Source organism: Leuciscus leuciscus, assembly GCF_965113295.1.
Source record: "Leuciscus leuciscus genome assembly, chromosome: 13".
Classification (NCBI taxonomy): Eukaryota; Metazoa; Chordata; class Actinopteri; order Cypriniformes; family Leuciscidae; genus Leuciscus; species Leuciscus leuciscus.
Genome location: NC_138737.1, coordinates 26,640,317 through 26,664,481, shown reverse-complemented (window position 1 = coordinate 26,664,481; position 24,165 = coordinate 26,640,317). Strand labels below are relative to the sequence as shown.

Below are 24,165 nucleotides of genomic sequence, written 5' to 3'. Positions count from 1 at the left end.
TCTGTTACATTCATACTCATGTATACACACATCTGTACACCAGTTGTGCCTGGTGCAGGGGTCTTTTTCCTCTAATGGTCCTTTGTGATCTTTAAGTGTGGTTCAGGTAGAGGTATAATCTCCAGAGAGTGTGCTAAGGGAGGAAAAGATAGCAGGAATATCCATTAGTCCTGCTTCGGGGGGTGTAGGGTATCCTGGGAAAAGTGGCGTGTACAATAAGGGCTCTGATGCAGATCGTTCGAGGTGTGTGGTGTTGGTTTTCTCGCCCTTCTGAGGCACAGGCTTGTCCTTGTCCGGCTGAGCCTGGTGGAGATGGGCTGAGGAGGCCTTATTCATCCCGTCTGCTTGCTGTCTCTCATTTTCACTTTCTCTCTCCCTCTCTCCCGCCTTTCGACACTGCTCGTTTTGGTCAGACCCTCCGCTCCTCCCTCCTCTCCTCACGTTCAGGCGGCCGTACAGTCACAGAGGCGGCCATTGTACCACTCTCCTCTTTTCCACTTCTCTCTCTGTTGCTCACTTTTTGTCCTCCATCATTCTGTGAGAGTGATAGACGATGAGACATGAGTGAGACTAGAAGGGTTGTAAGGAAGGAGGAAGACTGATCATGTTTCTGTTGAAAGACTGCACAAAGTGCCTTTGAATCTACTTCCTGTTCTAGCAGAAAAAAAAGTTTTCCAGAAGCTTGAACATAATGGCTACATCACTCTTAGGCCTGTTTTGTGTATTTATTCTGGCAACCATATTACCAGGTTACAGTATTCATGCTACCCGTATGAGCAGAGCGGTGCTGCGTAGCTGGAGCATGTTTCAGCTGACTGTTGAAAATTATTAACCTTTTATTAACAATCTTTTGCAACTGAAGCTTTAATAAAGCATCTAAAAATACTGGAGTGAACTACTCATTGTTTCAAAAAGTTATCTGTCGGGAGCGATACAAGTGACAGCCACACAAACATAAGTTTCTGTTCAATAAATCTGACGGAACGATATAAACTGCTTTAATTATCTGGATTCAGTGTAAATTAAATGTAACTTTCTTCATGAAAATTTGGTTTTACAATGATCAACTTTGTAACAATTCTTAGTGGCAAACGAAGAATTTTATCTTTTATGGCTGTATAATAATTATAGTAGTAACCTATAGAAATCACTTATTCATCTTTTAATTTTTATCCAGAGCTCATGCCTCATAAAAGTATAGCTATGTTTACATAAAACCAAATAGCAACTGGACTGATGACTCAATCTGACTTAATATCCTTCATGTAAACGTGATCTGTCTGAGCTCAATCCAGATCAAATTTTGATAGCATTGGAAGGGGTGGTGTAGACAGACCTGAAGCAAATGTGATCAATAGAAAAAAACAAAAAAACATGTAAACACTGGAATCCAACTATTTTTTAAAGCTGCAGTCCGTAGCTTTTCCTCTTTGTCGCAATCTCTGTTTGAAATCTGCAATTGCAGTCATTCGCGGAATTATCAACTTTACGTGAGTTGTGCCTCGACACGGCACAGCGTGGATGAACACAATGTTTTGAGGGGAATGTGCTGCTGTCAATCACCGCGCCGGTGTGGATACTGTCATTCAGAATCACACATTCTACTTTTTGGAAGTATGATCAACAAGAGTTTTCACCGGAAAATGTCGTCTGATCAAGTAAGTAACATCCACTTTGTTCTGACCAACTAAGGGAAAAAAACCATTGCAGTAAATTGCGCTGTATAAATCTAATGATCGCTTCATATCACGTAAAACCTCTAAATTATACTTTGTTCTCAAATTGTAATGTTAACAACATCAGCATTGCGTGACCACATTTAATGCCCTTCCGATGTTTATCCTTGTTTTCGCATGGGCCGGTTGCAGTCTCTTTTTTTTCTGTAGCCACTCGAAGTCCGAATGAAGTCTTTTGCGTTTTACAACGGGTGAATCTCGTCACTAGTGATTTGTTGTTTGAACCTTTCTGGATCCGCCATCAAATTAATAAGTTTAATTATATCAAGTGCTGTGAGAACATCCTCACACGCAATATATCCTACTAGCCGAGACACCTTCTTTATGTGGACAGATGTGACGTAATGACGCAAAGACATGCTCGAATTTCCAGCGGAAATCCACCAGTACCCCTGGAATTAAAAACATTATTATGAGGTTACCGTTTTGAATCGAGCTACGGCAAGCAGATAGTTTTGAACACTGGCTGTTTATGTACTTGCTCAAATTATTTTTGGATAATTTTTAACCCAAAAAAGTTACGGACTGGAGCTTTAAATCAGATGCACACATGCACAGTGCATATAGCACTGCAAAAACACATGCACATTTCATACAAAACGTTAATTAAAATAGTCATATAATAATCACAACAGATGCATAAGAAATGAAAATAACAAAAGCAGAGAATCCTGAATCTCTAAATTCCTGGTGCCCCTGTCTGAATGGAAGAGTCCGAGAGTTTCGGTTCACAATGCATCAAAAAATATCCTAATTTAAAGTAATAAGCTAAATAAGAAGTAATTTTCTATCTTGGTTTTGACTCTTTTTTTTTTTTGTTTTGTTTTTTGGAACACTCCATTTTAATGGGTGTGACGCATTCAAGACGTGGTTAGTAAACACCCATATGATTGTGTAATAGTAAAAAATAAAAAAAAGTACTTTAAAAAAAATAAAAATACCACAGTTATAATTGACCAAGATGTCTTACGGTGTTTCGTGTAAACAGATTTATGAACATTGTTGTTCTTTTAGGCTGTTTATTGTTCGTCCTTTTTGATTAAGTGAAAAAAGTATACATTATCATTTGCTGTCATGTTTTAAATTAAAATTAAGTGTTGTAATGTCTTACTGCTGACAAAACAGATGTTGCTCACTGAATCTTTCAGGATAACAGCAAATGGCTTAGATCAGAACAACAAAAGCAGAATTCTCTACATGCTTTTTATTCAGTATCTGATAATCCAGTACATTAACCCCATAAATGGCGAAACAAAGGAAAGAACAGCGAATCACAACTATTAAGTTTGACTGTGGCGCTACAGTATAAATACTCAGTACATCAAATTATCTGTATCAGACAAAGCAATAGTGGTAAACTACACATGGTAAAAACAGTGTTACACTTGAGTATTACGACATTACTGTCTGATCCAATGTAGTCGTCACGGAATCTTTTATTTTCAGTCTCTCTGTAAAGCCTGTATCGAACTGTCTTGTTTAAAAAACGAATCCACACTAAAATGTAGTAAATAAACAGACAATGCCTTCATGTAATCTGACTGGAACTTCATTAAAAATAAAGTTCTGTTTTGTAAATAACTTTTTTTTTCCACACTTAGCACTTCAAAATGTATTGTAATCCTCTCAGGCATCTCTATGGTTTTGTTGCTGGAGTAATCCTGTGTACTTGCATCTCTTTAGTATTTACTGTGTGAATCAGTGTGCGGGGCTAAAGAGGCAATGATGAAGTAGGCATTGATCTTCTGCAGAGGCAGTTTTTCATTGCACGTTTAAGTAAAAAGCTGTTTTGGACTAACAAGAAAGTTTTGAGTTCTGAAGCTAACGGGATATTTTATAGTACAATGTGTCAAAAGATCAAAGATTCTCAATTCATGACCCCTATAATTGAAACATACCTACTGTGAAAGCCTATGTCGAGCCTGCTGTTGTAGAAATGCTTTTACTTTGTAACTGTGAGAAAAAAGCTTTCACCATTTGCAAGGTAGCATGACCGTTCACTCGGTTTTGGAACATAGCTAAAGTTTGCTCAACTTTGCAGCTTATTTTGGCTGAGATCGTCTTTTTATGTAACATCTTGTGGAAAAATTAGACATGCACTTACTGAGAACAAGCAAAGCATATAGTTGCGCTGAAGGATGTCTGGTTTAATTTCTACTGTAGAAATGAACCTAGAGTCAATGAACCTTGTAAACTTTGTCAAATCTAGGAACACTTTTTTGTTGTTGTTGTTGGAAATTACCAAACTGATGATTTCAACCAGCTCTTGCCATATTTATGAATCATACGGTCAATAAACTGTTTGCTGATATGCCGAGTACTTTCTATCTACCATCTCTCCTCAGACTTCCACTCATCCTTTCGAGGGCTGTCATTTGGGAATATTCCTGTTTACAGCACACTCACCTTGAGGAGGAAAACAGTGGGTGGAGAGAAGTGTTCAGTCCATCATGATATGCCCATGCTGATTATGGTACTCTTGGGAGGGAGATGTGCAGCCAAACCTAGAGTGGCTTTGGCAACGGATCACTCCCTGTTCCATTGCTATTAGTGCCCGATCACCCAGCTGGGTTGCCTGTGGTGACTGTTTTGTGGTTGCTGTGGGTTGCCATAGTGGCAGGCCTCATCCTGTGAAAGGGCTTAAGGGTTCAGATAAAAATAAGCAATGCACCAAGCTGGTTTAGGCTGGGCATGCACTGCGATTTTCGTCCGATTTTGAGCCAAATTATAACTTGTGCGACTCGTTTTTGTTTTTGTGTTTGTTTGTGTTTTGAGTCAGGCCGATTTTTACGTTTGTCGTGTAGTGTACAGAGGGAAGCGAGAGGCAATTAACCTCTCCCAACCAGCAATGGGATGGTCAGATGAATTTCTGGCATGTCCAGAAATGTTGGTATCCCTTCATGAGGGTATCGCACAGTTGAAGCAGAGCTGCGAAACTCAGTGTTTTTTCCCTCACTGCACCTGCGAGAAAACAGAAGCCATTTCATCTTTAATGCAGCAAGAAATAAAATTTAAAAGAGGGAGATCTATAAACTAGCTATCAAACTAGCTGCAATTTACCTCCGGTTCGTGTTTCAAAATAGACAAACCATTACCCACGTCTTCCAAGCCAACTGCGTGTACACCGGCGCCTCTTTTATTCATTTACTTGATCAGTAATTTACTTGTTTAACTTTCAATTTTATTTACTTTATTTAATTTTATTATAACTGGAAATGTGAACTGTAGTTTATCATTTTGCAATTGGTGATAAAGAAAAATGCTATGTGGAAATAATGGAAATTGTTCCATTTAAGCCATGAAGGCGAGTCAGTGGATATCACACAAGCAATGTGCAAACTTTGTACGAGAGTTATCCTGCTGAAGTCGTCTCTAACCCCAGTCAATTATTCACTACAGAAAGTGAAAATAAAAACTGATGAGCTTTCGGCGCATATTCTCTCATAGACAACGAGAGAGATACTTCACCATATGCTGATAACGGTATATAACTGTCTTAATTTATTTTCTTAATATTTCTCTTGTGGCCCATATAGGCAGTGAAAAAAATTAGAAGATTATTTTGTTTAACAAGTTGTTTTTGAAATAAAGCTGCTCTTAACTGTCATTGATGACTGATAATTGCAGTGTTCGGACATTATAGACTGATAATGATTGATTATAGGCCTATTATTCTATATATCTAAATGTTTTAAATCATTTTCAAAGAGGAGTAACCTAATCCATCTAAACTTTTATCATCCTTGCAGAGCTTCGGTTATGTGCTATGAATTATTGCGGGGCAAATTAAATGTAATAGCAATTTAATAATAAAAGTAGGCCTAATCTTAATAATAATAATAATAATAATAATAATAATAATAATTGAATGCATAAATTGGAAATACTAAATCCTCTTGATATCGATAGCTGATGCTTTTAACGATATCTCTGGATACTCAATATCATGGTATATCAGCGCAACCCGTCACAGTGGTTATTTCACACATTATAGTGTGAGCAGCTCGACGATTGGACTGTATAGTGTGAGCGCACAAATCGTGAGGTATGTGATCTACTTGTACAGTGTGAGATGGTGCCCTTGCTGAAATCGCAGAGTTTATGCCTGCTTTTACCCAAAGTAAAAACTGTGCATGGACAGTGTTGACAGTTCTGAAACTGCTTTCAAAAATTGCAAGCTAAATTAATGTAGTTAAAAATGGATACATTAGTCATGTTCAAAAATAGCTGCAATATAAGCTACTGTTTAAAGAAAAGCATTTTACATCATTGAAGTCATCTAACCATAATATCTTTTTAAATATATATGTACTTACAATCTAAGCAGTTTCTACAGAGCAGCATTTATCTGGAAAGAAAACATTTAAGGTGACAGCACAACACAAACTGAGAACATCATACTAAATACAACTGATACAACTAACATTCATTCTTAAACGCTGTCGTCACCTGCTTTCGACTGCTGTTTAATATTAACTAAATATTTTGCACAAAAATACATTGTTAAAGCTCACTTGGCGACCATATTGCCTGCATATATATTATATGTACGCTGCGTCTGAAATCAAATACTTCCCTACTATATAGTATGCGAAAAACAGTACGCCAGAAGAGTAGTATGTCCAAATACAAAGTATTCGAAAAACAGTAGGCGAAAAGTCCCTGGATGACCTTACTACTTCTGCCGAGATTCTGAAGTGCACATTCAATGGACACTTTACTATCCCATGAGGCCATGGGAGAGGATTTATGAATGGAAGTGAACTGATGCTGGTAGGTCACATGACCGTAACAGCATAGCGGATATAGTATGTCCAGATTATATGCATACTACCGATATTCAGACTATAACGTACGTTTTTAGCGGTCACAAATGTAGGACCTACTCAGACAGCACGTGATTTCGGATGCAGCGATAAACTGATGCGATTTCGAGTGCCAATTATTTTACAGAAAATCCTCTTAAATATTTTTCTCTCATTTGTGTCCACTCAGTGTGGCAGAATACTGGCATGCTGTATCTCCTCTCTCAATCAGTTCAGCTGGGTGAAGTGTCCCAACTCTTATAAAGATGGTCTCACCCTCTATTTTGTGTTTGATGGCAGATCATCCATTGTGTGTGTGTGTGTATGCGTGTTTGTGCATGCTGGAGCACACTCACTCGGGGGGTGTGGCTCACTGGAGCGCTCGCTTGCGGTCTCTGCCTCAGAACACAAATAAAGGCTTGGCAAGCAGACGGTCGATCAGTTGCTGTCCCAGCCTCAAAACAAGTCTCTTACCCGTCAGCTTCCTTTCTTCCTTAGACTGTTTCTCGGGGAAGATTTAATAAGATTTGTGCTTCCAGAGCACAGACTAAAATCATTTTTGGCTTGGTCTGTCTTCCTCCTCCCACCTCTCTTCCTTTTTCTCGCTTCCTTAGATGGGACAAAGTACTATTTCAGGTTGGACTTGAAAACATGGGGGCTCTGTGTTAAACTTTGCAAGTGTGTTAGACACTAATAGTCTGCTGTTGATAAATCTAGAGGTTTCTTACCATATCGGTGTCACCATACCGTCCCATGGCAACTGATCTGAAAGACTTAAACCTGCTGGGGTTTATGGGGCAGTTTTTGCTCGTGCAGAGATGGGGCCTGGTTTTTAGTGCAGTCTTACTGAATAGACCTGGATGGACTGGCAACATTCCATACATTGTCGAGGTAACCAAGAATCTTTCTCTTGCTCTGTCACATCAGGCTTTAAATATTGTTCAAAAAATTACACTTTAAAGAGAAATCATAGGAAAAAAAATAAACTTTTTTTTTAAACTAAAAAAAAGAAAAAAGATTTGAAACATGAGTATATTTTTAATTTATAATTGTCATACCCTCTCTCTCATGTTGTTTCAAACCTGTAAGACTCTTGTTTTTCCAATAACAGGAAGTTAAAACACTTTTGTATTCCAGAGGTTTATAGGGGTGGTAGTGGCGCAATGGATAAGACACATGCCTTTGGTGTGAGAGACCCGGGTTCAAATCCACTGTGAGACACCAATGTGTCCCTGAGCAAGACACTTAACCCCTAGTTGCTCCAGAGGCGTGCGACCTCTGACATATATAGCAATTGTAAGTCGCTTTGGATAAAAAAGCGTCAGCTAAATGAATAAATGTAAATGTAAATGTTTATTATTTTTATTTATTTATATTAATTTAGTCATTTCTAAAGCCGTATATTAGTATATGTTAGTATTTCTTATACTGTTCAAGATATACATATATTTCTCTTGTCTGCATTCTGCTTCTGCCCGCAGACAGTCCGCATAATGTAATTTTCATCATAAGAACAGTACAAAATTTTGGTGCGCACTGTGCGTATGCAGCTTACTTTTTGAAAACAAGGGACCAGGTTCAAGGCCTAAAGAAAAGTATTTGTGACGTTAACCCCTAAAGCCTGCATGACAACATCCTTAGAAACAGTTACTATGACTAACTTTCTGTAGTAAAGTGGTGGAGAGACACAAACAGCAAATTAAACAGAAGGCAGACAGACAAAGTGATACTGAGACCAGTAGCAGAGAACAGGAGACACGGTTCATCCAGGTGGCTCCTATCAAGCAGTGTGTAATAAAGCTCACTAATTACTCCATAAACTCCATCAACTGTCAGGCATGGTTTAGATGGAGATCATTATCTCTATTAGCATGAGTGATGCAGAGCCGGCGGGCCAGACTTTAAGCTTTAATTCAATAACTTGTTGTTTTTCTTTTGTCGTCTCTTTCCTGTTCATTCTTCATACTGTAGACCGTACAACAGATCATGCCTGTGTTTTTGGACGCATACCCTCTTTTCATTGGAATAAAAGCATGGTTACGGTGAATTACTATTTTGTATCGCTTAAAATGTGTATTATTTCAACCTTTAGGACCGTTTAATTGTACATAGATTCTGAATGTACACACTTTGATGTCACGACTTGATCTGACATATAACGTGGTTCAAGCTCGACTTACTATGATTTAGCTATGACTTACATGTGAAGCATTTCATTCATGAAAGAGTCCTAAAAACAGAAAAATGGATGGAAAAAAAAGATTAACTACCATCCATTTAAGGACAGTCAGACATGGTAACTAGTGGTGACAGAGTCTGTCTCTGTCTCTGTTTTTGTCACTCAGTTTTCCTCTTTCTGGGGTTAGATTAAATTCAGTGTGGAAAGGAGGTTGGGGGCCATAATAATCTTCATGAAGTCCACAGCTTTAACAAGGTCCTAATGATTACCAGATGCCTAATGAGTTTGATTCTCGGCTACAGTTGGACCACTTTAACATTTCTTCATTAGAAAAGAAGTGTGTGCTGGTATTGTCCAGCATGCTATGCACTCTGAGGCTGTTATGGTAGCACTGTTTTCGACCACCGTGTGCACACTGAATTCCTTGTGGCGTACTTTGAAAATATGCCCTTGGCATTGTTCTTCTGTTAAGTTTTTGTGTATCACAGTTTCTGGCCACTCAAATGCAAATGTCCCAGTTTACCTTGTTTACAACATGATGTTTTAGTCTTTCTGGCAGTATTTATTTCTGAATGTGAGACTGTAAAACATGATTCACATAAATGGAAAAACTCCAATCCAGTTGGACACCATTAGTCATTATGCATCAACCACCAAACCATTGTAGGTGTACCACCAGCGGCTCTGAACGCCATTTGACATTCTTTCCTTTTTTTTTTTCTTTAAAGAGGTCTACTTTTGAGTATTTTGAACCCTTCAGCATTTAATTTTGAACATGGTATCAACAAGAGAAGATCTGCCACATTTTACACTGGGTAAAATGGGTTCTTACACAGATCTGCACTGGGTCACTTTGCTTGTACCAAAATCCCATAGTCTAAGACAGTATTTGAAGGCCCTCAAATATATTTCTTGTACTTCTGTGTGTGTTCCAGGAGTGTTATATTATAATATGCAATATTTTTTTAATTAAATGGAATATTTCCTAATAATTAAATTCCATAATTTCAGAAGTTTCAATAACTGAATGTTTAACCTTTTTATTACCAATGAATTTACATGACTTTTTCTAGTAGTTTGTGATTATTTTTTTATTATTATTTAAAGAATTTTTACTGTCAAATCAATCCCACAAAATGAGCCATAATTGGAGCTCAGTTAAATAAATGATAATTTTGCACGTGACTTATCGCGGGATGAGTAAGGTGAGATGACTGACAAAGACTGTTGAGGATTTGATGCACGCGACCTTGCACTTCTCTCCCACAACAAACAGCAAATGCAAGAGAAAATGGATGGTAGTGTCAACTATATAATCTCAGATTGGCCTCAACATTAACGGTGAATAAGACAAAGATCCAGTCACGCTGAATGGAAGTACCCTGGAAGATGTCCAGTCCTTCACCTACCTAGGCAGAATCATTGACCAACAGTGGGGTACAGACGCAGATGTCAATGCAAGGATTGGCAAAGCAAGAGTGGTCTACATACAGCTCAACAACATCTGGAACTCCAGAGACCTGTCCTTGGCAACAAAGATCTGCCTATTTAACTTAGCCGTCGGGAAAGGACTCACCAACTTCTTGCTGAGGAAGAAATCAGGAAAAGATGGGGATGGATAGGGCACACTCTTCGTAAAACATCAACCAACATCAACCGGCATTGAAGTGGAACCTCCAAGGAAAGCGGAGAAGAGGCCGTCCAATAAACACCTTGCGACGTGACCTTGAGGCTGACATCACCAAGATGAGCTTCACCTGGAACCAGCTGGAAAGAATGGCCAAAGACAGGAATCTAGAGATCTGTGGTTGGCGGCCCATACCCTGGCAAGGGAAACAGGCATAAGTAGTAAATCCACCCCCCGCCCCCGGTGTCACAAGTCTATTTGCCGATGTGAAAATTCCCCCACCGTGACATGACTCCTTTTAAGAAAAAAAACTTCTTTCTTGAAGATTTTTGTGAATCTGGCCTCTGGTTCTTGTTATAAAGGGCACACATAAAAAAATAAGAAATACAATGTAATTTGTATCCGTTTATCTTATTTTAAAGCTTGGTAAGCCATCCCTTGGAAGTGTGCTTCCCTTGGTCTTGGCCCGCTGGTTGAGAATCCCTAGTCTATGCGAGTCATTCTTGCCCAGAGGAAGTCTCACTCTGTAAGTCTATACACCTTTGTCACCTTTATGTCTTGAATGAATCTTGTGAATTTCCCATCTGCCTGTAAAACGGTTACTCTTCGGATGTTTTTGAGGTTACTGCATCGTTGTTTTTAAACTGTAGAGACCATAGTGCATAAAAGTCTCTGGAGGTCAGCCGTTTGTGCCCCACAGAAACCGGCACAGCTGGCATCAACTACCATCACAGATTCAACTAAACATCTTAACCATGTCCGCATGTGTTCGTTGCAGCTGTATGATGCATATCCTTTGGTTATTTGTTGAAATTGTATTTTAATTTTGACTTGCTATAGCTGTCATGCATAGTTGCTGCATAGTATTCCTCACATAAACATAATAACATTGTTGTGACACTATTGGGTCAGGACTGTGTCACGCTGTCTGGAGTAGCAACATGCAAACACATGCTTAGAATTTCTCTTTCATTGTCTCTGTGTTTCTCTACACATGCTGAATGTCTGCGTTTGATGTACTTTTAGTAAACATGCGTGTCCTTACACCACACTCACACGCAAATCAAAAGCATCTGAATGAGTTCAAAGTCACATGTATCTGCCCAATGAGATTGTCTGAATTAGTTTAAGGAGATAAGAAGGGCATGTGTTATGTACACAAACATCTACGTGAATCTAGGTTTAATTTACGTTTTTTTATTGTAAATTACGGATCCTTTAACATTCCTGGATCATATGGTCAAATGATATCCTATTTCTGTCTTGATCAATTTCCACTGTTTTCTTTAAAAAAATGCTTTTCTAACATTTGTAACGGACCAAAACGGTGACACAATCCCTTTTGAATCTCGACAGATGTTTTCGCTTGTTACTCAGATTCCTACAGCATACATGAATCAGATGGTCACGTGGCTTTTATTTTGGCTTTTTTTTCATTTCATTTTTTCGTACAAGGCCATTGGTCCAATTATTACAGCATTTGGCATGTATCATTTAGAGCAGTGGTTCTCAAACTTTTTGACTGGTAAAAAATAAATAAAATAAAATTTCAAAAATTGTGGGTGGGTCACGGATGGATGAGAAATAAATAATTTAATGTGTTGATTTTAATAAAGACACGGACCTGTCATTTCACGGTAAACCACAACGAACGCAAACAAGCTTTAAGTTTTGCTTTGAGTGAATATTCATTTAAAATCAGCCTTCAGCGTAATGTTACCATATCACCGCGCTTAACACTTAGAATTTGAATAAGAAGTCTAAGAATTACATTTTAAAAAATAGGTTTCCTCATATTCATATAAAGTTCAAATAAAGTTATCTTAATTTTTAAGTCATCTTGAGACCACTGATCTAGAGACTCTCTTGTTTTTTCTACTAAACATTTTTCTAATACATTTCTAAAACTTCTATAGACTGTGGTGGTCAGGGCCAAGAACAGGCAGGACGGGTAGTGAACGGATAAGATTTATTTCTTCCAACCAAAAGGACCAAAAAATAATATACATATAATGAAAGTCATTTTCAAACAAAGTCCAGACAAAAAGATGGAAGTTACCTGAAACGAACAAAAATTAAACGTGCCTAAATATAAATTAACACATTTTACAAACTTCAAGTACAAATTTTCTGAAAAAAAGTTGGAACAAGAAAATAACCAGGAAATCCTCATTACTTCTCTTTTCCCATCTGTTTCTCCGTTGGTCTTGTGATGATCTTCCCTTGAGGTAGATGAATGTTAGCCGGTGATGATGTCATGCTCTGGCGGCATATGGACGATCTGAAACACCAGAACTAGTTTTCCTCATTTCCGTGTTTTTCATATCACTGTGATGCATCTAAGGGTTTTAAGATCTAGGTGGGTAACCCTAAAGCTGTACTTAAGGTTCTTTTGAGAAGCACCCACAATTCATTGCTCCAATCAGACCAAACCATTCAGTGTTTCAAAATGAAACATCTTTAAATCCTGATCTGCAGCGGGAGATCTTAACTTCTTTGAATAAACTCTACATCTCCATGAAGCTCTGCTGAAGACATGGCTACATACAGCGAGTGTGCTAAACCCCAGTGCCTAATCTTAAAGTGAACAGTGTTTATTTTTCCCCCTGCATGTGCTGCACTGTGTCCTCTGATACATATTCATGCCATATGTACCACACAAAATTAATCATGCGGCAGGAAGCCCCAAACAGAGATGTTATGGCTCGTGTGTCGAAGGGAGTTGCCGTGCACAAGTGTGCCGCAAGGGTGCTAAATCAAAATCATACGTGTGGTTTTTACATTATTATCTTAAACAAACCCGTGGCACGTCACTATAAAAATAGTCAGTGATAGCTTTGGAAATTGAAACCATTATAAAAAGCAGCCTAAATCTAGTCCCATACAATTGTGTGCACATTTTTGTATGGAAAAAGCAGAGACTGAGTAAGGAGGGGCAGAATAACTACTCGTAGAAATGAATGAGAGAAATTGTAAAGCTCAATATAATGCAAGGCAGTCTTACCTTTTAGTTAAAAAGAGCCAATTACTTTTTTGATTCTTTCCCCGTTTTTCATTGTGTAAAACTGTGTATATTGAAGCCCTGCAGCTCCCATCATGCACTGCTGACCGCAGGACAAATCTGAAATCTAAAGTGTTCGTTGAAACTCAGAAAATAAGTACCCTAATGCAAGAAGAGGACTAGATAAACATCACTGTGCTGCAAGTGTAATCTTGTGCAAAAGCACAGTTTTATCAGAAGAGGATATATGACATATTAGTTGCCTTCACCTACACGTTATTTAGATAACAAAAAAAAAAAAAACTGTTATGGTAACCGTAGTTTATCAAAATACCATAGTTACTAGATATATTTTTGGTTATATGGCTATTTTTCTACATTAAAGACATTGGTTACTGTGGTAACGGTATTTAAAAAAAAATAAATGAAACAAACTGACATGTTCTTAACACTGTTTGAAAGAGATCTGATATATATTAACATCCTTTGTAACTATTGTATTTTTGTGGAGACTGGTTACCATGGTAAATTATTGTAAGTGTCCTTACCATACACACCCCAATTGTCTGCATTTGTCTTTTGGAAATGTTCTAATTTTAATATTAGTGCATAATCTAATTAATATTCATGAGCTCATCCTTCACCATTTTGAGTAATCAGAAGCAGAAGCACTTTTTAAACCGAAGTGCCACCGATGGTCTTGTAGATAGTCTGGTGCGTGTTAATGTTTGTGTATGTGCAAGTGCTTTCCTGGGGATGTTTAGAGGTCCTGATTGCGGTACGGATGAAAGCTAATCAAGCACACTGACCTGTGCCAGCCAGAAGATAGACTTGAGTATGTGTGTGTGTGTGTTTGGTCTTTTGAGGAAAAGCCTGTGATTGCACATGGACTTCCTTTCCTTTCCTTCTCATAACCTCAGTCCAACACAAACACAGCTTACATCCTCACAGACACAGGGCACGAAGGGAATGCACCCCTTCCCCAGTAAAACAACACTTCACCAACACTATAAATGGTCAAGCACAAATCCGATTGACCTGTTTGGATTTACTTTGTGTTTCATTGGTCACTGAACAGCCAAGGTCAATTTCAAGTAAATTAATGGAATGGTAAAGGCAGTTTACCTTCTCTTCCTTCTGCCTCGATGTCGGAGTCTGTTTGTTTCTCCCATTCTGATCATGTTTGGGTTTGACTGCATTCCTGGCAAGCTTGTCTAGATCTTAACTGTGTGCTGTTGATGGGTACCGTACCGCATCTATAAGCAGGCGAGAGCAGTGCCAGCTCAGTGAGTTACAACTGCAAGCCCTCTGCAGGCCATTTGTGTCTAATACTGTTTTGGGGGGTGTAATCTTGTCATACCTAAGGCCTGGAAAATTCCTCCTCTTTTCACCAGATCCATGTTATGTCCAGCTGTCAAGTCTCCCCTCAGTGAATTTTAAGTTTGTTCCTCACGGACTTTGAACCATTTTGCAATATAGCTGTTTTAGGGTGCTTTCACACTTGGTTCGATTTCTTGGTCCAAACTAATTGCTCCCTCTCCCCCCAGTGTTTCCCACAGGATTTTGTGAGATGGGCAAGTGAACCTCAGTCCATCTTATACATTGTTGTTTAAGTTGTGCTTTGAAAGTTCGAAATTGAGTGACCAAATTGACCAGAGAAAAAAATCTTTGCATTGACCTCTACCTGGACTTTAAAGTGGACTCAAACCTCTTTTTAGTTGTGATAGTGTCTGTCCACATTATATTTACACTGGGGTTTTTGAATAATTTATAATAATAATATTCTCCCTAAGACAATATATTACTGTTGTAATACATCTGCACTGTGAAATGTAAATGAAAAATGTATATTTCATAATCAGTATATTACTTATTTTACTGTACAGTAGTAAAATTACAATACGTGTCTTAATTTCTTCGCTTTCATCATTAAACTTGAGCTTTTATTTTGGCGGAAAACAGGTTTACAAACACGTCTAATTACAAATCTATGATATGCTGTAATACAATAACAAAGTGCAACAATACATAGTGTAACTGGCGCAGTGGCGTACGTTATGTTCCCAACTCGCTTTACTCTGAAACATGCTGTGCACAGACTTTAGTTTAGACTCCTTTATTGTTAAATCGCAACATTTTGCAATTTGGTAAGGGCACTGCCCTGAGCATCACCCGCTTTAATTTTCTTCATTTTCAAACTTTATTCTGTTGCATTGTTTCTCCATTACCTCATGGCAACCCTGCATCAACGCTCTGGACTAGTTTACTCCCGGTCTGTGTCGGTTTGTGACAGAAGTCCTTGGCACGGTCTATTTCCAGAGATTTGTGCCTGGGTGTGTGTGAGGGGAAACTCGCTCTCTGCCAATCTTGTCAGATTGTGTTAAGAAACGGCAACATTGATCTGCTTGATTTTTAATTTAGGTTGACTCGTTTGTTTTACGGTAGAACTAACCGATTGCCAACCGATGACAGGTGACAGCTTTATATTACATAACGGGGAAGGAATAAAGGGATAGGGTTGATGGATGAAAATATTGAAAACTAGAAAAAATGTGACTGGTGCCAGAGTATTTTTAGTGGTTGCACTTGATGCGAGTTTGAAAACATAGAAAATACCACAAGTGTGCTTTGTGTGATTCGCATTGATTATTGGACCAGTTAAGACCTATGAACATGCACTGAAATTAACAGTCACATACGTATTGTGAATAAAAATGTGAGAATGATGAGAGGGGGTGGGGGTGGGGGTGGGGGTGGGGGGAGAAAAGAGGAAAGAGAAACAGTGAGAAAGGAGTTCCCAAACTATGGACATACAAAAGCAAATACTTTTCCATGAAGTTTGTTTGAATGCCTGGATGCCATTGCTGCCATCCAGAAGAAGTTTAGACTACAGGAAACTTTTGTTTGGATCAAGGGAAAATGGGTACTTTCCTTCTTACAACTTATCCAAATAAACCTAATCAATTTTTTGACTCAGAGACATGTTGTTAGCAATGGGTTACTCATAAAAACCATAACAATGCTTAAGGAAAAATTATTGGAAGCTGACTGTGTCCTCCGTCATAAGATTGATATTTAACTTGTATATGACTCCCCCTAGTGGTCGGATTCTTAACTTACACCTCTCTGCAGTAATTTCCAACCCTCTCCTCCTGCCTTTTTTTTCCTCCTCAATGTCAAACCGTTAGTGGGGCAAGATGTGTCAGTAGGTTTACCCCCAAAATGTATACATCTAGTCTCCCAATTAATCTATTAACAATCTTATGTATAAAACTATATAGGAATCTAATGTATAAACCTTTTTTATTAATATAATACATTTATTAAGAGTTAGTAAAAGAAGCAATTCTATATAGATATAAAAACAGTTTACATTTAAATATTTGTTTCACCTTATTGAAATATGAAATATATTTTTTCTTGCTGCATATGAAAATATGCCGCCAATAAGACTTTGGATTGGACAGAAAGTAACACTGTTTACCAAATTTTTCTGTATTCTTACTTGCTAAATGTGTTTAAAGAATTTTTGAATGCAAATCTGTTCTCAGTTGAGTTTGCTTTAGCGTTTAGCGCCAAAACTTTCCAGCAGTGTAACTGATCGTCACAGCAGCTGATAATTGCTTCAAGTGGGCGGAAATGCTCTTGGCTGCGCTTTTGTGAAACTTGATGGATGGAGCCAATAAGCCCCAGGTGGAAGTTGTCATTTTGGAGCTGGCCTGGGAACAGACTCCTCCATTTAGTACAGCTGGTGTCAAAAGAGCTGCCCAGGACAACATCAATCAGCATTAGGGCCAAACATCTGTTAGCATGCCTTCTCCATCACTCTCATCTCTTTCCCAACAGTTCCGGTAGATATGCACGGCCATCAGGAACTCACAAGACCGGCACGAAAAACTTTCCACACAGCTGCTCCTCTTGTGAATGTGAAATCGATTGTACTCAGTCTCTGTGGCCAAGAATCCTGCTAAGATCACAGTCAAAGATTATCTGGACACTAAGACCAGCTGAAATGTTGACAGATCTGCATACTTCCAGCTTTAGGAATTAGGAACCAATTTTTCATCCTTTGTCCTGATGTGTGAGGAAAGTCATGAAGTGTTGGAAGTGTGTCTCGTGGTCTAAGGAAGGGGCAAACACAGCATTTTCAACTAAAAACAGAAAACTTTTTATTTGTTTGCCCATTCATATACACGACTACAGTGTTTTGGGGGCCTGCAAACGGGATTCAAAGTGCAAGTTTTTCAAAACAATACCTTTATCGTTTCTGTGTAAACTACAAAAAAGCGAATTTGTGAAAACGGTGACATCATGCGCATGCGTGTTCAGTCTATAGGCACGTAGTGTTTCTTTACTAAGTGACATCTCCAAAAACGGACCTGACATGAATAGAGCTTTGTAGTCGTTTTCCTGGTTCCGCGTGAATGGGAATGGGAATGGTTTTGACAACATTGTCGGCTGTCAAACTTTTACATTGTTGTCATGTAAACATACTCAGGTCAGTGTGCAAAACTCAGTTCCTGGAGGGGCCACAGTTCTGCAGGGTTTAGCTTCAACCCTAATTAAAAGCACCTGATCCAGTTAATCAAGTCCTTCACGCTTATTTGAAAACTACAGGTTATGAGTGTTGAAGCAGGGTTGGAACTAAACTCTGCAGGGCTGTGGCTCTCCAGGAACGGAGTTTTGCACCCCTGGTTGAAGGTATCAGTTTCTCCCACCTGCTCTGTTTTATTATAGTTGTCCCCCTGTTTGTGTTCTGTCTCCACATGTTTTTGTTTTTTTTAATGGTCTCCAGAGTTTATCAAATCATGTTCCATGAGGAAACTCTTCGGATTTTGCCTGTACAAAATCTGACTCTCAGATCTGAATGCATTTCTGTCCTTTTTGACCTTTGCATTTCTTTTTTTCTTTTTTTTTTCCTTATCAGCTAATGGAGCATTTCCCCCTCAGTATATTCTTGAACAATTGAAACATTCTTCATTTTCACATGTGTGGGATCCAATCTGGAACACTTATTGATCTGGAATAGGGATCTCATCATCATCTTAAAACATCCATTATGTGGATTTTGGTATAGTGTGATTTATGGTGTGGAATTTTTGTATTGTGTGTGTATGAAGTTAACGTAAAGGTAATTTCGTAACTCGACCTTTTGTTGAAACCACAGACTTCTCTCTGGTGACGGATGCAGGACTTCTCAAATCACATTGTCCGTTTAATGCCCTTCCCTTTCTTACAGTCACTGCAGATGTGTCTTCATCCAATCCACAACTAAGTCCACGCTACTTATATTTCATCTGGATTTTGAAATACATTTCTAATGGTCAAACTGTCACTCTGTTCTAACTGTTCTGGTGTGAGCTGGAATGTGATTTTCAATGCAATATAGATATGGGTTGATTGCTGGCTACTTGAAGGAAGAGCAGTATTTCACCCTACACATACAGTAAAAAAAAAAAAAAAACTGGTGTCATTGTACAGAAAACCCTTCAAATTTACAAAATCAGATTGCAAAACTTTATAAATAGCACTGTATCTGTTTACAATATTATGATAAACATTAAAAAAAAATAGCCATTAAAAAAAGGATCCTGAATCCGCAGAATCCTGTCTTTGAAAGTCTGTAGTCATTTATTTCTTTATTTTTTACCATTTTGAAAAGTACTTTATGATGCTGGTTACATTTGCACTTAAATATCTTGGTACTCCCTGGATTTGATCATTATTAAGGAAAAAACAAAGGGTGGCAGTATTTCTGGCCTTTGGACTGAGCTTACACACACATAAGGTTGCTCAACCCCAGACGTCTCTAAGCAACTGCAGGTGCCTCAGCATGGGGTATGAGACCGAGGGAAGATCCTGGGATTTTTCCGACATCTGCTGAGCACACACACACACACACACAATATCTTAGGGATGTACACACACAATATCTTAGGGATGTACAGCTAACACACACACACACACACACACACACACACACACACACACACACACACACACACACACACACACACACACACACACACACACACACAAAATATCTTAGGGATGTACAGCTAACACTGCAAAGTGCGTTATTCTGACCTGTCCTATGTTCTGTGTATTCTGTAGGAGATCTCTTCCATGGATTTCCGCAGTAACTCCGTATCAAGTCGGACTCCAACTCCCCCTGGACGATACTCTCCACACAGCCCCATTGAACGAGAGCCTCCTGTTTCCCCTCGACGCAGGTACATATATGCATATTTGCCTTGTTTCTCCTCTCAGGTCACCCAGAAGAACATTTTAATCTACATTACTAATAAAATTATTATTAAAATTATAATTTTACAAATTAATATGTAATACGGAAATAAATTGCATACAGTATTTAATTATTTATTTAAGATAATTTCTTTAAAATGAGGAGAAGGTTAGGTCTGGTTCAATTGCATAGTTTTTATTGCATCAATTTAACAGTTCTCAGAACAGATTTATTTTGGCTCCTTCTGTCAGATGGCTAAATGACTCGCACTACATGGCTAATGTCCCAAAAATGCCTTTACTTTCTCACTTTGTCTTGCTTTCTAGAAATGGATTATATTATTTCTGCCCCTAATTCCCCCCCCACCCTTCTCCCTTTTCTACATACAATGACCCCACCCCCTTTTGCTCAACCAATAAAAAAATGGTGCAAACTATTAACTACACCCCTTTTCTGCTGTCAACCAATACTAGGCAGCCTAAAGTCACACCTTTCAGACTGAAACTCTCAACTTTCTTACATCTCGTCAAGACTCGACAGAGAGGGGTGTGTGCGTGTTTGCCGGAGTTTTAGATGTGTGTATGTGTGTGCAGTTGTCACCGTAGGCTCTGTTGTTGTTCCAACAAGAGTTGAACTAGTTGGATAGGAATTTGTCTTTGTTTGCTTTTGAGGTAAGTCCAAACTATTCAGACATCTTCCTCGAACTTACATGGCAAATGACAGGCTAGTCTGCAGGGGAAGATGAAATATTGTAATGTGAGACTAGCGCTGCGCTCTGTTCTCTGCACTGCACTGTAATGTAATGATGCTGCGTCGACTGTTTTCACTTTTCAATCTGAAGCCTGTTTAGCAAGATTGTAATCATATTTCAGCTGTGGGGGGTTGCAGATGGATGGAATGTTCTTTCTATGCATATGTCGTCTTTACTTCAGTAAATGGTGCCGTTTAAGTATTTAGAAGGAGAAACTTGAATACTTCCCCACTGCAGCACTCATTTATATCAGGGGATTGTGAATGCAACACAAGGGGGACAACCGGTTCCTTTGACCCCCTATGATCTCGTATTCTATAACCTACTCTTTGGTCCCAGACAGTTGAAGTGGAGCACCCATAAAAATGTTGTCCTGTCCCCCATTGAATTTAGCCATTGACCCTGTGGGGAACTGAGAGGTGCTGGGAGAGTTTTCAGCGGAAACTCAAACTCACTGTCTGGTTTCAATTTGAAGCATGTCTGCTTGAAGATAGTGAACATGCCATTTATTTGGAGATTTATAGTGTCTTCAGATGCTTTTTCCTCAGTAATGACTATTCCAAATGCTCCTTTCTTTTAATTTTCGGTCATTTCTTGGACATGCTACTTTTTGTCCAGTACCATATGGTAGCTCATATTCCAACACGCAAACAGTCATGTCAGTTATGAGATGCTGTCATGCAGGTTTCTTGTGACAACCACACCCAGAAACTCAATAAAACCCTCATGACGGACACTTTAAATCTAATTTGACTCTGATTTTGTACTTTTCGGCCTCTGTTTGACGTTACGATAATAAGAATTCACTCTTTGTCAGGGCAAGAGTCCTGTTGGATTGTTTTGGCTACTGGTTAATCATTTCTCACCCCATATCATGGCCTTTGCACAAAACAGAAATCCTGATAACATTTGTTTTGACAACTAACTCATTAGCAAACTATCACAAGGCCAATCCTGTCAATCCTGTTGTGTGCTTGCTCAAAAAAAAAGGAATGAAATGAGGAACCAGATACAGCAAACATTTATTCAAACAATATTAAATAGCAAAACTGATAAATACAGACATGCAGGGTTTGAAATTAACTTTTTACCCACCGGTCAATTTGGCTTCTAAGTTACCGGCCATTCAGAACTCCTACTAGCCAAAGAAAAAAGAAAAAGAAATGAACATGAGTAACTACGTCACAGCTACAGTGGGGAGAACAAGTATTTGATACACTGCCGATTTTTCACGTTTTCCCACTTACAAAGCATGTAGAGGTCTGTAATTTTTTTTTATCATAGGTACACTTCAACTGTGAGAGACGGAATCTAAAACAAAAATCCAGAAAATCACATTGTATGATTTTTAAATAATTAATTTGCATTTTATTGCATGACATAAGTATTTGATCACCTACCAACCAGTAATAATTCCGGCTCTCACAGACCTGTTAGTTTTTCTTTAAGAAGCCCTCCTGTTCTCCACTCATTACCTGTATTAACTACACATGTTTGAACTCATTACAGACTGTCAGCTGATCAGACTATTGTGTATGTTTGTGGGTAAAGTGTTTATTTTCATGCGTGTATGTTTTCCACTTGACTGTATAGTTTGTCTGTATATGTGTAGAGCAGTTATATGATGCCCATGTGTACAAGAAAGCTCTGTTTATGACTGCAAAAAAAAATGCAGCCATAAACCTCCCGCTGGACGGCTACTGTAACTGCACTCTAATCAGCCCATTAACCCTGTCATCATAAAACACACACCATTTCTCAAAGCCCCACTCATATTCTATCCCAATCTTTTTACTCCCCAAGTACAGTCTGCTGATTGCTGCATTCAGAGAGATTAGGGTCGACCACAGGAGTGAGGGAAGAACAATGGAGCGAAAAAAAGTCTTATACTTTGATGGAAACATCATGTGTTGAGATTTACCAGGCAGGAATGACTCAAATCCACACAAGTTTAGTTAATACAGAGGTCTCTGCTACCTAGTAATGTGGAAAGGCAAATTTGTATCTGTTTTTCCATAATGTAAAATACCTAATTATCTAACACACCATAGCTTTTTAATATGAAATCTGTCATAAGGAATAATGATTTTGTAGTCTTTGAAAAGATTGGTTTCTTGTAAAGACTGAGAGTTATAATATGCTCAAAATAGCACAGCAGACATTATACACTATCCATAGACTCAGAATCACTTATGAAGTTGCCATGAAAGCATAAGCACTTTTGCCTTAAAGGCATCTGCAATCATATATCTTCTGTAGTACAAAACCAGGACTGATCGCTCCATAATGTTACACTAATATGGATATATTTTCTACTTAATCCAGAGATGGAGATGGAAGAAGATTACTGAGGCCCTTCATTCTTACTAAAGATATACACATCACTGTTGGATTGTGTCTTGCTGGTTGGTTGTGTTTTTAAGGTGGTGTCAAGTTTAACTTGTAGATGAATAAACTCTTTCTCTCTTTCAGCTCAGACTTTGCCATGCAGAGGTTTGACAGAGAATCAGAGGTGTACAAGATGATTCAGGAGAACAAAGAATCGCGTGCGGCTCCTCGCCAATCCAACACCTTCAAGATGCTGCAGGAGGTGCTGGAAGCTGATGAGAAAGGTTTGTAAGACAGCATAAAAAGAGTGCTTTGGGGAATTAATGTCACAGGCTTAGACATTCAATGAACGTCGAACAAAGTCTAGTTCGCATTTTTCACAATTGTTCAGAAATTATTGAAACAATAATAATAGACCAACTTGGGTGTTTGTTATAAAAAACAATCAAAAAAGAAAATCATCAGAAAGTGTTATGTTTTATTTCGGTTGTCAGAAGACACCATGGCGTAAAAGCTTTTTGCGCATAAATTGAAAACTGCAAAGTGAAAGTGAGCTTTGGACAAAGTCAATGTGGGTGAAGGTAAAAGGAGAATGATGTTCCTCCAGGAATTGTAATTTTATTTTTGTATTCACAGAGGGCGCCATCCTTTTTCCAAGCAAGTTGTCGCCAAGCCCTTCCAAGGTCACGTCCTCTGTTTCTGGAGTGCAGAAACACCACACCTGTGAAAAATGTGGCACCAGTATTGTGTAAGATAAAACGCCTGAATCCCTCAGTTTCTGCACACACTCCATTGTACTGCATGTCCTTTGCACAGGCATGCTGGGATTGCTTGAGAGGTTAATGAGCCGGTAACTTGAGGGTTGTGTGATGTTTAGCCTTTAGGGAAGAATCGTTCTCATCATCTTTTCATGCTTATTAAAGTTGATGATTGAGTACGACTGAGACAAAACCATCTCAGTGGTTATTCGTCCATATATTTCAAAACCTTCATAAAGAGAGATAAACACTTTTCAAAACCTAGACAGCATTTTAAGGCACCTTAGGTACGTCCTCACCAAGAACATTGTTCCAAAAGATACCACCTTTTGACAACAATCTAATTTACTTCAGTGATGTTTAAAAGGCATCCCATAAAGCACCATATGACCTTGGTTCACACACTACCGGACTTTCAAGTTATTCAGAACACAATAAATTAATACAGAAACATGTGCTTTATTGCTAGGAGATGCCTGTAAAATGAAAACAATGTGTTCTAAAAATCAATTCAAAATATCAAACATGTTTGATATCCTCCAAATGGATGGAATCAGAGTTTGAAGCTAAATAAATGGGTGTCTGTGCCCACCATACACTAAATCTGTCAACTCTGACTGCTCAAAATCTGTAGACTGGCTCTGATTTTCAGCAACTAGCATCAACCAGACTATAAATCAGGCAAAAATCGAGGCAACAGTCGTGTAGTGTATTTCAGCCTCAATGAGATGAG

The 24,165-nt window shown here is 38.5% G+C and overlaps 1 protein-coding gene across 2 annotated transcripts in view; it reads left to right on the top strand.

The window, feature by feature from the left end:
- Positions 1 to 24,165, top strand: part of pdlim2 (PDZ and LIM domain 2 (mystique)) — a 74,355-nt gene that overhangs the window by 48,910 nt on the left and 1,280 nt on the right. For both annotated transcript variants that reach the window (XM_082187774.1, XM_082187775.1), the window contains exons 7-9: positions 19,463 to 19,581; positions 22,819 to 22,958; positions 23,311 to 23,422. In XM_082187774.1, the coding sequence (XP_082043900.1) occupies positions 19,463 to 19,581; positions 22,819 to 22,958; positions 23,311 to 23,422 (371 nt within the window). The remainder of the gene's footprint in view (positions 1 to 19,462; positions 19,582 to 22,818; positions 22,959 to 23,310; positions 23,423 to 24,165) is intronic.